The 16,698-nt window shown below is 33.1% G+C and overlaps 1 protein-coding gene across 3 annotated transcripts in view; it reads right to left on the minus strand.

Annotated features, from left to right (window-relative positions):
• TFPI (tissue factor pathway inhibitor) overlaps positions 1–16,698 on the minus strand; it is a 59,240-nt gene that overhangs the window by 9,556 nt on the left and 32,986 nt on the right. For 2 of the 3 annotated variants that reach the window (XM_012812205.2, XM_023507633.1), the window contains 3 exons: positions 14,788–14,826; positions 9,848–10,018; positions 8,662–8,748 (listed from right to left, as the gene is read on the minus strand). In XM_012812205.2, coding sequence (XP_012667659.1) covers positions 8,662–8,748; positions 9,848–10,018; positions 14,788–14,826 — 297 coding nt within the window. Of the gene's footprint in view, positions 1–1,942; positions 2,948–8,661; positions 8,749–9,847; positions 10,019–14,787; positions 14,827–16,698 lie in introns of those variants that run through there. The other variant, XM_023507634.1, reaches the window with a different exon arrangement.

The raw sequence follows: 16,698 nt of genomic DNA on the forward strand, positions 1-16,698 counted from the left end.
TTGGAGGTTGCTGTGAGCTGTAATGCCACGGCACTCTACCCAGGGGGACAGCTTGAGGCTCCTGTCAAAAAAAAAAAAAAAAAAAAAAAAGATAAGCATTGAAATTATTTACTATCTCCTTCTCTGATTTGACAGGAATGTCTGTAAAGGGTAACCCCCCCTATTATTATAACCCATATACTGTTAGTCCTTGTCATAGTTCCTGTTATGTAAAAAGTACTCAGCGTTTGTTGAACTGGACTAAAATTTAAAAATATACAGATATTCACCTCAGGTCATAAGATAAAGTTGGAAATACAGGTTTATAAATCCTCCAATTCCAAATAAGATCAAAAGACACAAATATATTACTTTTATTTTTTTAATCATGTTTAATGTTTACAAGTGTTATGTATATTATTTCAGATAATCATAGCATAAAATATATTAAATGAAGGTACTTCATTTCAAAGTTATAGATGTTAGATTAAATCATCAATAATAAAATGCATATAAGTAATCCTTCTAATTATTTTATTTTTTCTACTGCAAGTTCAGATAAAACTGGGTGATCACCATCATAAAACTCAGGAATTCCTATTTTGAGCTCTTAGAGTGTGTGAAACACTGGGTTAAGAGGTTTATATATCATTACAATCTTCACAAAGTTTTCGTATATTACTCTTCACATATAACAAATGAAGAACCTGAGGCTGAATGAAGTGGTTTAATTTTTTTCAAGGCCACATAGTGAGCCTTCAAATAGCGGAACTGGAATTAAAAACCATAATTGTCCATGTACAGAGTCAATGCTCTTAATCATTACACTTAGTCCCATTCTGAAAAAGAACTAAGAAAATTATTTGAAAAATTCTGTTTCATAACCGATCTCCAAATTCCCTCATCTTTGAAGCTCAGATTCAGAATGTGATATGCATGGAGTTGCATGTGTAAAGTTAATGTTTACTACGTTTGACCTGGAGAAAGGTGTCTAATTAAAATAGGTCACCAAAGAAGGAGGCTAGGAACAAGTCTGAAAGGAAGCAGTGCTGGGCCAAGTAATATTAGATAATTAGAGAGTTATCACGTGAAGGCAAGAGTTTTTGTATTGGGATGCTGAACGTGGATTGATTCTAGAAATGACACATCACAATTCCAGATTTTTATGCATGTGATCACTCATACTTGCACTGGTCAGTGAGATCTATTTAATGGTAAAAGATATGATCAAAGTCTAGAAACCTCACTCTGCTGTATCCATAAAAATATAGTTGAGATTTTCTTAATGGACACTTTTGGACTTAATGGACACATATCAATGCTTCTCAACTTCACTTCTGCAGAGATCATCCAGTATTCAAATAGAAAAAGAGGAGAGAATTACACACAACAGAGAGTAGTAAAGGTGTTTCTTGACTATGCTACCGCTTTCCTAACCTTCCCTAGAGCAATTCAGAACATATCACAACAAGGATTTTCATTGTTTTTATATATTAAAAATTTATCAAATTAGTGTTATTTTTTAGATTACACTTTGTGGTGTATTAATTTATAAATAGGTTTTGGTTTATAGTTGTATAATGAACACAAGCTTAAGACGTTTCTTCCTACTATTTTACTTATGAATACAAACTGACATTATGTAAAATAATTTGGTTTATGAACTGAAAGTCTGTGATTTTTCCCTTTTAAATATGTTTGTAGCTGGGTGTGATGGTTCACACGTATAATCCTAGCACTTTGTGAGGCTGAAGCAGGTTGATTGCTTGAGTTCAAGAGTTTAAGAGCACCTGAGTCTGTCTATACTAAAAATAGAAAAAGTAGCCAGGTGTGGAGGTGGGAGCCTGTAGTCTCAGCTACCTGGGAGGATGAGGATCTCTTGAGCCCAAGAGTTTGAGGTTGCTGTCAGCTATGACGCCATGGCAATCTACCCAGGGCAACAGAATGAGGCTCTGTCTCAAAACGAAAATAAAACAAACAACAACAAACCCCAGCATCTGTGTGTTATTCAAGTTGGAGAAATATTTCTCTGGAGGACTCTTAATAACCAAGGAAAAAAATGATCTTTGTTAAGACTAGAACTGGTCCAGGAAGAACAGGATTAGGAAGGTAGGCAGTGGTCGGCTAGGGTGACTGCGTTTGGATGGCAGCAGTTTTGGCAGAGGTGAAGCGCCACATTTTTGTTCCTCAGCAGCACTCCTGTCAGGAAGTAGAAGGCTTGATGGATGCTCTCCAAAAGCTCTTATCTATATTTGGAAAGCCAGCTTGTGAGGAAATCAGCTGAGGATGCTCCAGATGTACTAGGCAGGCATATTTAGATTACAGGGGATGTTTTTGTGCCTCTTGGTCTGAGACCACATGATGAAAGGCAAGATACATTTTTAGAACTATGGAAGTGGAATATGGATGAAGTGAGGTATTTTAGAATTGTCCACAGTACTTGTGATTCACTATGGTCTGAAGCAGAATGTGAACTCTTTAGTTGATCGGGGACATTTTCTTTTCACATTTCCATAGTTGCAATATTCCTCTGCATGTAATCATCTCAAAAAAGAGGCCAAATAGGTGACACCATTCTCTTGCAGATCTGGAAATGGACTGTATTCGCGATGCTGTTTGGTTGTCACTTAAGTCTTTTCTGAGCGTAACACCTCTTCCAGCCGGACAATGTTTAAAAACACTGAGAACATTAGTCTTTCTTTGGTAGTTAAACATTTAAGAGTGAGATGTAGTGAGACTATATTAAATATACATGTAAATATTGAAACTTTATTAACGTCACGCTGTTGAATGCAATACATAGACATATAAACATTAAGGCTATCTCCAAAGCACAAATGTTAACATGTGCATAAAATGCTATCCAACCCTAAAAAGAACATGGATGCGTGAATGCAGAGGGCGTGCAGAAAGACTTGGTACATGTGATCAGCATTCTTCCAACCATCATTTGTTCCTTCTTTTGTAACTGTGAATCATAAAAAATTCATAAATAAAAACTGTGAGTCATCTGTCATGTGCTTAGCCCTGAGCTAAATGATGGGACTGGGGGCAGTCTATCAAATATATATACATAATCCTTGTCTTCAAAAACCCTGTAATCTAGACAGTAAGGCAGAGCAAATAAAATATCGAATGATAATGAATCAAACTAAGAAGCCCATGGAAAGTGAGAAAGATGTTTCATTATGGTAGTGAACGTTTAGGAAAAAAAGGTGAGGTGGGCCAGGGGATTTTAGGTATAAAGATCACATAAAACACTGTATGAAATGAGAGTAGATAATTTGTGTTGTGGGTGGACAGAAAAAATTTATTGACAGCAAGAAAAGCTGAAATATGTGGAGGGCTAACAGATAATGCAGAAAAATTGAAACCAAGTGGATGACAGAAAATTAACCCAGAAGGAATATCCCCATTAAGCCCAATTTTGCTTGCTTTTAATTTTAACTTTTCTATAAAGGAAAAGAGATATGTAAACTCATTTGATTAAGTTTATTTGATTAAAGGTAGCCTACCCATAACATGATAGATGAATAGAATTAGGACAGTGATGTCAAAAAGATCGTATGTAATTCATGTTACCTATGATACTGTCTCTCTGTCTCCATCTCTCTGTCTGTCTGCTCTCCTTGTTTATAAAATGTATTGTACTTGACCTATGTAAAAAATCTGATTGTCTTGTGTATATTACATAGAGTATTTCAGAGTGATACTGAGCCCTGTGATATCTATCTGTACCTATTTATCTAATTCACATCTACACAATGTGACTTGATTTGCCCAAGTCAGTATTAGTCATGATTATTATTTTAGAATATCATGTTCCAAAATACATGTGATTAAAAATATTGAAATACATTTAAAGACTAAACTATTCTTTGAAAGGCACCAAAATGACAATTTCAATTTTTGTCAATGCATGGGTATTTAAAATAGATATATAACTTAACATTTTTAGCCTCCCCTTCTACTTGCATTAGTCTCCATTTGGATGACGTGTGATTGCTTAGATAATTTAAATGCAAGGGGTTGATAATTGGAGCACAACAATTAGGACTGAAATGGAAGAGACAGAAGTGAAGAGGAGAGAAGGAGGTGGGTAAATTCACACCTGTTGTATACAGTGCACAATATCTGGGGGAAGGACACACACATAACGTTGACTCAATCTGTACACAGGCAAATTATGCAACCCAAAAAGTGTGTGCTCTCATTGAAGAAAGCAGTAGGATTTAATGAATGACTGGAAGAAGAAAAGCAGTCAAAGTCAATTATTAAATGTTCAACTGTAATAATCAGAAAGACAGTAGCAGAACTCTGAAAGTCTGGAAATATTGAAAAGACAAATAAACTTTTTTTCTCATTGAAACCCCTTAATACTTCTCCAAGCCAATAGTCTCAACTTGTTTCTAATAAACACATGTGAGTGCTTTGAGTTTCCACATATGTATTAACTTAGTTCTAGTATAAATTATTCTATAAAGGTTAGTATGATTTCGTAACCGTGTTTACAGATGCATTTATTTGGATAATGAGAGATTTCATAAGTATCTGAATAATAAATTTCTTCTACATAGCACCTTAGAAAGACTTATTTCACAGATGAAAATCTAAGGGCTCAAAAGTACAGTATGACTGAATCACACAGATAATAATAATGAGTGACACTATTCATCATTATTAATGAGTTAATTGTACTCATTAATTATTAATTATTTATACTACTGACCAGGCATCATATCAGGCTCTGTCCTAAGAAAGCTATGCAATATCGACTGACTTAACCTTGCACAAAAGCTACCAGGTTAGTACGATCTTCATTTTACAATGGAAAGGTAAAACTCAGAGAGATACAGAAATATCTTAGGGTCACACAACCCTTAAGTGAAAGAGCTGGGATTTTAACCTATAACTTTGGGCTCAAGAGTCTTTTATCTGCTATATCATACTGCCAATATAAAAGGGAAACCAATTGCGATGGTATTAAATCCTCAAGATTATGCACAAAGGTGCACACATTTGGGGCAATTGCTTTTGAATTATTTATCTCACACTCGCGGTGTGAACCCACATTTATTTGAACTAAGTGGATATCCTCTTAATTGAACAACTCAACCTTGAATAACATTCTCTCACCTATACTCAGAGATATGCTTACAAGTCATTTTAGAAAAATCTCTTTTAGAAAGAGTAAAGCTCAATCTTTGAGATCGTCTATATTGCCTGTTAATATTGAAATCGGAAATAAAAAGAGAAACATTAAAACTCAATGTATTTAATATGTATACCTTCAGTGAAGAGAGTTCACTGGAATAATATATTCTCAAGCCCATTTACAACATTCTATTAATTAAGAATAAATAGTAATTAAAACAATTTGCCAACACATTTTCTAGTAACATCTAAGAAAACAACTAAAATGTTTTTCTAATATTATCAAGCAGGGAAACATTAAAATTATATTTATAAATATTCCACTTAATATTAAATAATAATTGAATTTTTCCAGTATTCAAGTGTTATACTTAAGGATTGTTATTTAACGAAAATAATTTTAAAAGAATGTTATGCCATTTATATTGTGGGGCAGATTATTATTCCTATACACTGAATTGAAAGTTAAAAGATGGGGAGGATGAGTGGAGGGAGGGTGATTGGTGGGACCACATCTATGGTCCATCTTACAAGAGTACATGTGTATCTTTCTAAATGTAGAATATAAATGTCTTAACAAAATAACTAAGAAAATGCCATGAAGGCTGTGTTAACCAGTTTGGTAAAAATATTTCAAATTGTATGTAAAACCAGCACACTGTACCCCATGACTGCATTAAGGTATACAGCTACGGTTTAATTAAAAAAAAAAAAATTTACATGTTTTCAAAATAATCTAATGCCCACAGACTGCTTTATACTTTTGACAAAGCCTTCGATCAAGGTTTTACATAAGCATTAAATATTGTAGTTTGTTAAACTATAATGAATGTATTTATGTAATTTAGCAGTGACAGATGTCTAACTTTCTTTTAGCTGGGAAATCAACAGGGTTCTTTATAGATCTTAGCAAACCCCTTGTAGGGAGTGGGGAAGAAATCATCTAAGTTTTACATAGTGAAGAGGGACAGCTGCAATCCCACCTCGGCATCTTAGATGAGTTGGATCAGGGATCATGTGGGTTTTAGGAGGAATGGAGTCAAAGCTTTATGGACAACCCGATACTTAAGCCACCCTTACTGTTAAACTTTTCATAGTGATTGCAATATTGTTTCACATTTTACATTAGAAGCTTGCAAAACAAAAGAAAAGAATTCATTATTCTCATAGAAAAAGAGAAAAGGGGGTCAAATTTGCTACTGGAACATATATTTTTTGAGTTAAATGTATACAATCAAAAATAAAATATTGTGGTATTCCAAAGAAAGGAGTTATTTACCCTTATTTTAATTGCAGTTACTCTGAAACATTATCTTTTAAAGGCATACTATTTCTAACAAAATCTTTATTGATTTTGAATTCATGTTGTAAATTCTTTTGCCTCTTAGTAATTTACTCTTAACTGTTTATTTGTTACAATATTCAGTGTGCGTCTGCATAGAAATATGGAGAGGGTATATGCATACATCGAGGGATATTTAATACTCACTAATATTACTTTCTCACATTTATTTTCATTTCCCCTTTCTGATTTGGTCGTAGGCTACACAAAAATCATGTATCTTATATTTCATACAACTTCAATGTAAAACTATTCCCTAACCTACTGTATTCATTTTAATAAAATGGCTGAAGATCTCCACTTGAATTGTACAATCATTTAAACCAAAAATAGTGAAAACCGATTTCATGCATTTCTCTTACGTGCTGATATGTTGTATCACATATATTTTAAAACCAATTAATACTTATTCATTCTAAACTTTTTTTTCTCAGCAACAAGATTTAGCATTGTCTTGAACACGTGATATTTAAGTGGGTAAAAAAAATATCATTGAAAGACACAGAGTTGAAGAGACATAGGAAAACAGTGCAATGAAACTACTTAATTTTATAGGTGAACATCAAACCACAAAGACATTTATTATCATAAGGTAGTATTTAATAATTAGACTTAAAATCATCTGATATTGAATTCACTGCATTAATTATAGAATATATAAAATCATAAGCATTTGAAGTTCACCATATTTTCCAGCTCCCACTGAAGGTTTCACTCCCTTTATGACGTCTTAAGTGCTATTAGAACATTGCTTGAATACCAAAAATTTAGAGAATTTACTAATCTCTGAGATCACCATCCATTTTGAAATTCTTACATCAAAAATATACATTTTATAGAAAGAAATTTATACTTTCTCTCACGCACATTAATCCCAATGCTTAGGCTGGGTTGGAGGAGATTAAAGAGGTGAGGATCTATGGAGTTGGTTATGGAGAGAGTCTGAAATGGGCAGGACTCATTGAAGAATGGACAGAACTTTCTTCATTGTTCCCACCCTTCCAGTACCGAGAGCACAGAGCATGCTCTCTCTGAGGCCTTATGTCTCCTTGCCTCTGTAAGCATGCTTCACATTCTCTTTGCGACATCAAAGGCCTGCTACTCAGTGCTAATGCAAGTTCCACAGATAATTAGATCAGTGTGGACTAAGGTGGACATGCACAGCCCTCATTCGAGTTGAATCACAAATAACATTTGCTGATTTGCTGTGCTTTAAATCCACATGGACAAAAGGTTGTTTTAATTTTTTTTTCTCTTTCTGGTTGTTGTTTCTTTTTTGCTTGTATTTTTTGTTTGTTTCTTTGTTTTATAAGGAGGAGCTACCCAAAGACATTCTCATTCTGAATCCCATGATTCTGATATATGGCCAGGGTGGAGAACTCCTGACCTAAACACTATATACTTTTCTGAATATCCTCTGGCTGCAACTTTAATAGGTACAGAATTCCTCATGCCCTGTTCACATTTGACACATTCACACAGGCTGCTTCTAGGCAAAATCTTCAGTATCTGAATGAGTGTCATTTTAATAATTTAGCTAGGACCTTTATTTTATTACGTTGTTTCTAAGTGCCCAGATATTTGTGATTTCTGGTTATGTTTTCCAATATTTTCACTTTTTTCTCAGCTCTGCATTTTTGTGGCATTATTTCTTGTATGCTCATTTAAATCTGATAAATATGTTAACAGCATAACATCCAGAAAGGAGACCTGCAGAAGTCTGAAAGAAATTTCCCTACAGAGTGATATACCATCTGGGCATGGCATTCAATCAATTTCTAATCAACCTTGTGACTAATAATAGAGACCCTGCCCAGTGTAAAAGCACTTTGACTGCCTCTGACACACTACTACCAGTACAATGATTTACAATCATATATTGAAGTTGGTAATTCCTAGTACTATATTATAAGGTAAATTTGGCATAGAATTAAATATCATAGAAAGTTTTTATATGATGCTTTTAATGCATATACACTTCAAAACGTACTTTAAAACAGATTCAAAAACTTCTACTTTTATGAGATCAATTGTTTAAGCACTTCAAATCTCAGTACTTCAACACACCATATTAAGCAACAAAACAGGTATATAATTTTTAAAAGGATGATTCTAATGTACAATCCACCTCTACTGTTACCATGATGATATGTTTCTGGAAACAATAAAAACAAAGATATTCTTACCAAATAAGCTGGTTGGTTGAGGAGTCAAGGAGTTGTTATGTACAGTATTAACCTGGGTTCTATAATCATCTACCTGGAAATCATTCACTGGAAAAAAATACAGCCAGTTAAAATAGCAGAACTTGGTCTCAATCTCCTACTTTTACACATAAAACAAAGCACAAGATCTACGAAAACCAGACTCCTAGCAATTATATTCACATTACTGTGTTAAATTACCAAACAGTGATCTTTAAATATGTTATATTATAAAATAATTTCCATGAATAACTTTATATTTTTTGGTTAAAAAAAATAACAGTTAATGTGTGAGTCACTACTTTAATAAATGTTAATGCAAAAAAGGCATTGATGTTAGGTGGTATTTTCTAAATTACTATATGTCCTCAAACTTTTTATAAACATAAGGGATTCTAGCAATTCTACAGTTGTGCTGGAAATATACTGTAGTATTCTAAGCAGGAGAAATTAAAAAACCGTATGAGATCTCTGGAAATAGTTTGCACGATGATTAATTTTTTTTTAATTGCGAGTCTTATTAAACAACATATACATCTCTTACAGATCTACTGAATACAAATATCTCTTAATTTGCATAGCTAAAACAAAACTTGGTCAAACTGGACATACTCTTATATGCCTTATTTTTATTATTCTTTTTAAATTTCAGATTGATGTGAGGGCACACATGTTTAGGTTACATTGTTTTATTTCTAAGATAAAGTTCAAGTTGCAGTTGAGCCCTTCACCCGTGGGGCGTGCTCAGAAGCCACATAGCAGGTGAGATCCTGCCAATCACCCTCTTTCATTCCCCACTCCCCTCTCTCTCTCTCCATTGTCTCTCACTTGTTTTTTTTTTTCATGTGGGCATGTAGATGTTTATATATTGGTTTCATATTAGTAATGTACATATTGGATAATTTTTTTACCCATTCTTGTGATATTTTACTAAAAAGAATGTGTTTCAACTCTATCCAGGTAAACACAAAAGATATAAAGTCTCCATCTTTTCTTCTGGCTAAATATATTCCATGGTATATATAGACCGATGTTTGTTAATCCATTCATGGGTTGATGGGCACTTGGGTTGGTTCCATGTCTTGGCAATTGTGATTTGAGCTTGTGACTTATTTTTAAAAGTAATGAATAAGCTGATGAATAAACTAACTTGAGATGAGGAACGTACCCTCACAGGTATTCTTGCATTCTTCCAATGTTTCAAAGTTGTTTTGGTTGCCCAGGCATCCGCCGTACTTGAAACGTTCACATTGTTTTGACTGATTATTATAAAAATACCTGGTAATGTAACCTCGACAAATTCCAGCATCTTCCTCCAAAAAGCAGAAATCTGGCTTTTCTAAAAATTATAAAAATTCCAGAAAGCAATATACTTAATAAATTATTTATTTTAGTTAAATATATAAATAACAGGCTATGTTCTTTAAGGATTAAACATAAAAATTAAAGACAGGTGGTAAACATATACTCTTATTCACACCTATACAAAATTAAAATTATCTTCAAGATCTACTGTGGTATTTAGAATAAGAAAGATATACCTATCTCACCCATATTTTTGTGCTTGGTATTTCAAGTTCTAAGTTTCTCTATAAATACATACAACTATTATGCACCCATAACAATTAAAAATTAAAAAATGTTATGTAGCAATAAAAGGTGGAAGATTTATTTGGAAACAAACTATTACAACTATCACATGTGGAGACGACTAATAGTAAATTAGTAAGGAAATTTCAACTTTTTTATGAATTGAGAGAATGAAAGATACTGGGTTATTTTACCATTTACCCCCCTTGCATTAGAGGTTCAAAATATTAGGGCAAAAATTAGGTTTAATTATTTTTATTATGGTTATATGTATCAACTTTTAGGAAAGGTCTGTGAATATTTCATGCTATTTAGGTGAGGAGTATCATTAGGGAAGTCAGTGGAGTGTATTGTTTCATTAAGAATGGTTTACACCTGCAGAGTCAAAAACATAAATTAGATCTAGTTAGATATGTGTACCTGTGTGTGTGTGTGTGTGTGTGTGTGTGTAATGGAGAGCGAGAAATGAGAGAGAGAGAGAGAGAAAGAGAGAAGGATCTCTTAATTCTTCTAGAACAACATTACTGGTAAATAGTGGGGTTTTTCAAAAATTCATTCATTTTTCTGGTTCAATACTGTCTGAAAAAGATAGGCTTAATCTCTATACTGTAAGAGCATTAATGTTTATATGTCCTAGATATTAGGTCATGTTAATACAGATAAGCCTTTATTCTTTTCAACAACTGTTTAATTGGTATAGATAATCAAATATGATTTAATTTACGTCATGGTAATAGTATTCAAGTGTGTATCAATTCACATATAGCTAAAAATAAATGTCTTTGTAAAAATCACGTCTTAGTTTTCTTTTAAGAAAATACAATCACCACAGTCCAAGTTAGTAAGCTTACCATATCCAAAGGTTAAAACACTTAGATTGGCCTCTTTGCCTACTTGTGCTGGCAATGGAGGCCTGTTGGCTGTTTATGGTGAACATACCTTGCCCTGAACACCCTGTATCTTATGCTTACTCTAAAAACCTACATTTCTCTTCCTCAATAAACTTTGTTTTATGCTTGCCTTAAAAAAAAGGCATGTGATCTAACTCACTGCAACCTTGAACTCCTGTGCTCAAGCTATCTATCTTACCTCTTTTGATTCCCGGGTAGCTGGGACTACGGACGTGCTACCAGAACTGGCTGAGTTTTTAAACTATTATTATGTAGAGATGGAGTCTCGCTATGTTGCCCAGGCTGGTGTTGAACTCGTGTTATCAATGGATCCCTCCTGCCTCAACCTTTCAAAGTGCTGGGGTGACAGCATGAGCCACTTACTCCCAGAATGAAATCATTTTTAAATGTCCATCTTAAATGTTTTCTATGATAAGCAAGCATCTTCAGGAAAGAAATAGTATCCAGTCTAGGGTCTGATTTACAACTTGAAATATATGATTCCAATGCTTGGGAAAGGAAGAATAGTGACAATACCATGAATTGTGTATCATATACAGACAGATTATATAGGGAGGTATGCTTTAGGACTAACACAATTTTTATATATGTATGTAAACATATTCTCTGCTACCGCAAAGAGAAATAATGGTTTAAATTTTAAAAGTCACAAAAGAAAATTTGAAAAGTAGGGAATTTTTCATGACCTTCTTTAGAGTCTCCTATATTCTTATGCTGAAATTAATATCTGTACTGGATATGACACCCTTCACTGCTGTGTCTCTTTTTGGGCTTGGAATGAGTCCAGTAGGGCAGAGGAAGAAAGGAAATACACGTTCAAGGATTAGAGAGGCTTTTGCAAATGTCTAATACCTCTTCTTTGATTGAGCTCCAAAGCAGGCTAAACACAGCTGTTACCAAAGTCGTGCTACTGGGATCTACATTACCAGCTCTGTCTGTGTGGATACTCTGTGAAAATGACTGATTTAAGTTTCAAAATCACATGATCGCATGGCATATTTTATTTGAATTTTGTTTTTTTGCACAAAGCTGCAAGTTGTTCATTATTTTTTCTCTTACAGCTACATTCTCATAGCAGCAAAAAGAAACTGTAGTATCCTTTCTTTTTTTTTTTTTTTGAGACAGAGCCTCAAGCTGTCCCCCTGGCCAGAGTGCCATGGCATTACAGCTCACAGCAACCTCCAACTCCTGGGCTCAAGCGAGTCTCCTGCCTCAGCCTCCCAAGTAGCTGGGACCACAGGCGCCCGCCACAACGCCCGGCTATTTTTTGGTTGCAGCCATCGTTGTTGTTTGGCGGGCCCGGGCTGGGGATTCAAACCCGCCACCTTAGGTGTACGTGGCTGGCGCCTTAGCCGGTTGAGCTATAGGCGCCCAGCTGTATCCTTTCTTAAAGCAACTATCTTAGGGAAGCAATACGCATAATTGTTTTATTATATAAAAGTAATGTATTTCATAATGTTCATGATTTCTACAACAGTTGCAGACCTGGAAAAGAACTAATGTCCTGTAAAAATTCATTTTATTAAATAAAACTCCCCATTATAATATAGCTTTAAAAATCTGTCGTCTGCATATTCTCAAAACACCATTTGAAAGTTGACTTTACTTAGTGTCTCTTGTTTTTCAGAGTGATTGTTACTATAATTTTCATATTGCCTCTTGTTTTTCAAAGTGAATGTTATTATGGTTTGCTATTAAGTATAATAGTTGGAAAAAGAATAAAACCAACTCTTGAAATTTTAAAAATATTTCTCTAAAAGAAAGAAAAATGTATTCAACTATTAAAAGTTTTGTTTGTTTTAGTCTTAGTGTCTACATTTTATCAGATTTTAATTTATCTTAACAGAGGGCATAAGAATTTCATGTTCAACAAGCATAGTGGATAAAAAATATTGCATATAAACAACAGAAAATAATGCTAATTATGCTAAGCACAATTTAGAAACTGTACATCTAGAGGTTATTATTTATCTGAAGACTATTTAGAGGACACGAACTTATAGTAAGGCAAAATAAGAAATGCATACATGTGTAATAATTCTTTTTAGCCTATGGTTTAAATACAGTTACAAATCAAGACATTTATTTTTGATATTCCTCAGTAAATAAACTAATATTCTTATTGATTATGTATAGACAACCTGAGCCTAAATTGGTACTCAGTTAAAATTGTGTAACACAAGAATGTGGACATGAGCAATATACCAACATTTAATAGCTGTAGGATTTTTACTGTTAATATTTGTCTAGGACTGCATACGCACACAGCTTTACTTTCAAAGCAATGTAATAATCTCTGCTTTCTTTACAATTATTCTAATGCTAGGAAGCATACTACTTAACTTCGATTTGATAGACGTCTTTGTTGTGGATTGATTTTAGCATCTGAACATTTTTAACATAGTAACTTTCATGTATAATATGAAGTAAGAATTGTTAAATTCTGAATTATCAAATAGAATATTTATAATACATGTTAGAGTAAAATTTTACCTATATATATTTTTTAATTCTATGTTTTTGGGGAAAGGTCTTAATATTTAAATGGTGGTATTTCCTTTCATGAAAATATCTTCATTTATTTGGTGGTCAAAATTCCCTTTATCAATATGCTGTAGCCTTTGATATTGGTTTGGTGAAGACATTATTTAATTGAAGCACTAGACATTTTTCTCCAGATTAATCCAATATTTACTGGAATTTTTTCTTAAATTGTAAATAAATGCAATCGCTTACAAACTTTGTCAGTGAGTTTATTTTATAAATTTTGATTCAAATTCTGATTAGTTAGTAAAGATTATCATCAAATCAGAGGAATTTTCAACTCCTTCCCAGATAATTAAATCTTCATAAGTAAAAGTAAAATGCATCTTAAATTTTGTGTTCTTTCATGTCCTGAGTTAAGCAGTTTAATCTCTTTTTTACAATATGTTCTTACTCAAATGTAAATGCCGTATATCATAATTGGACCAAGACAGTTTCTAGACCATTATTAAAAGCACATTGTTTCTCTTTACCTGCCGATAACATTTTTGTACTGATCTAATATATTTAGCAAAAGTAATTATACTTAATTAAAACTAATAAATAAAAATATTAAATTGTAAAATTAAACATGTGCCCATAGGTGCTAAATAATATTGACAAAGGCAGTACTTATTTTTAAATATCCCCATGTAATTTTGCATATAGAACTTTCGTCAATTCAAAGACATATATTGATTCAGGGAAATATTTAAAGAAATTTGCTAAAACCACATATTACTGAGATTAACATGGAATTAGGGATCAGAGAAGTAAAGCAAGACTAAAAACTTTCAAATCACTATCTAAAAGATGTTAAAATAGTGTGTGTGGAACCTGAATGGATTAAAATTAAATGTCATGCTGTCTTAGAATAAAAGTACACATGATGTCTGGAGCCTTTCCCATCAAATATCATGTGTACATTTTTCTATGTTTTCATTTTATCCATTGAAATAAAACAACATTTCAAAGATTGTATGAATCTATGATCAATCTCATATCAGAGAGAGAAACCTAAGATTTAAATATTCAGATGCCTTATGTAAATTTACTTACTAATTTACACAAAATGAATATTTACCTTTGATCAATGTTGTCTTTGTAATCTTCTTTAGATAATCTGCAATCAAGTAATATATGTATATCAATTGCTATAATTCATAATGTAATACTGTGAATTTTAATTGAATGAACAAACGAGGATAACGCTTTATCATAAAATTATTCTTATACAGAACATTAATAAAATTAATTTTTTATATTCTGTGAAAATTAATTTTTTCCATTTATTTAACCATGAAGCCAACTTATTTTAATACAGTGTTTCAAAAACCATGTTAAATGTTCCTAACACATTTATAAAAATGAGAATTCATAATGACTAAATTTGCTGCTTAGAACAGTTGTAATTAAAGTGATTAAGCTTTTCAAAAGAAAATAAACAAATGGAACATAAATATGAAAAATTGCTGCTCAACATCACTAATCATCAGGGAAATGCAGTTTAAAACCACAGTGAGATACCACCTTATTCCACTCTGAATGGCTTTTGTCAAAAGTCCCAAAACAATAGACGCTGGTGTGGGTGCAGAGAGAAAGAAACACTTATACACCATTGGTGAGACTGCAAGTTAGTACAACCTTTATGGAAAACAGCACGGAAATTCTTCAAAGAACTAAAAGTAGACCTACAGTTTGAGCCACCAATCCTACTACTGGGTATCTATCCAGAAGAAAAGAAATAATTTTATAAGCAGACACTTACTCTTGAATATTTATTACAGCACAATTCACAATTAGAAAGATGAGGTATCAACCCCAGTGCCCATCAATTCACGAGTGGACTAATAAAATATGGGGTATACTATGGATTACTACTCAGCTATAAAAAAGAATGATTTAATGCCTCTTGCAAAAATCTGAACAGAACTAGAGACCATCAACCTCAGTGAAGCATCTAAAGAATGGAAAAATCAGCACCCTAAGTACTCACTACTAAACTGGAACTGATCAATGAGCACACATGTGCACAGAGGAAGTAAAACTTGGCAGAAATCAAGCAGAGGAGAGAGGGACGAAGGAATGGATGAAAATCTATCTGACGGCTGAGGCCTCAGTTTTTCTCACATTTTCTAGTTTAGTAGATAACAAGAATTAGAGATTTCTAACATCAAGTGCTAATTCTTGTTATCTATGATGGCTGAACATCGAATTCTTTTTTAAGGTGATTTTTTAAAGTTTGACAGTATTTTTTCTGTATGAATACTATAAGAATAGTCTACTGTATACAACACTTAGACATACATAACACCAAGTGGCTTTTAAAGAGATAATGAGATGGGGATAAGAGACATACATTTATATGCTACTTAGTAATAATTTTACAAAAGATTACAAATTGGATATTTATTCTGAATGAAACTATTACATTTGATTAACTTTTAAAGAAAGTTTATACACCGATAAACACTGAGATGAATTATTTGAAAAACAGAAAGGGGTATGTATTTCAAGGAAAATATCAATTAATGAAAATAAGTTTGCTGTCAAATAAAAAAGCAAGGATTAAGGGGTAGCGACTGAGGCTCAAAGAGTGGGGTGCTGGCCCCATATGCCGGAGGTGGTGGGTTCAAACCCAGCCCTGGTCAAAAACTGCAATAAATAAATAAATAAATAAATAATAAAAAAGAAAGGATTAAGAAGAATGAATCAACCAAGCCTCTAGTCAACATTCTGAAGACTAAGAATGATTTGCAAAACACAAGACATCTATTGTGACTCACGAAACATACCATCTCTACAGAGTGTTTTGGTTAATCCAACTAGCTCTGAAAACATGCTAAGGAGTAATGTTGGGCCAAAAACTAGGGACATACAGGCCTTTCAGATTCCTTTATCCCTCAAGTAGATCACAGCCTACAACAATAACCTGAGATAAAAAGATTCAAAATTTTGACCAGTATTTATTTTTAATTTTTTCTAGTGAGAAAAA

Source organism: Otolemur garnettii, unplaced genomic scaffold (genome assembly GCF_000181295.1).
Source record: "Otolemur garnettii isolate 467f Iridium unplaced genomic scaffold, OtoGar3 scaffold00195, whole genome shotgun sequence".
Taxonomy (NCBI): domain Eukaryota; kingdom Metazoa; phylum Chordata; class Mammalia; order Primates; family Galagidae; genus Otolemur; species Otolemur garnettii.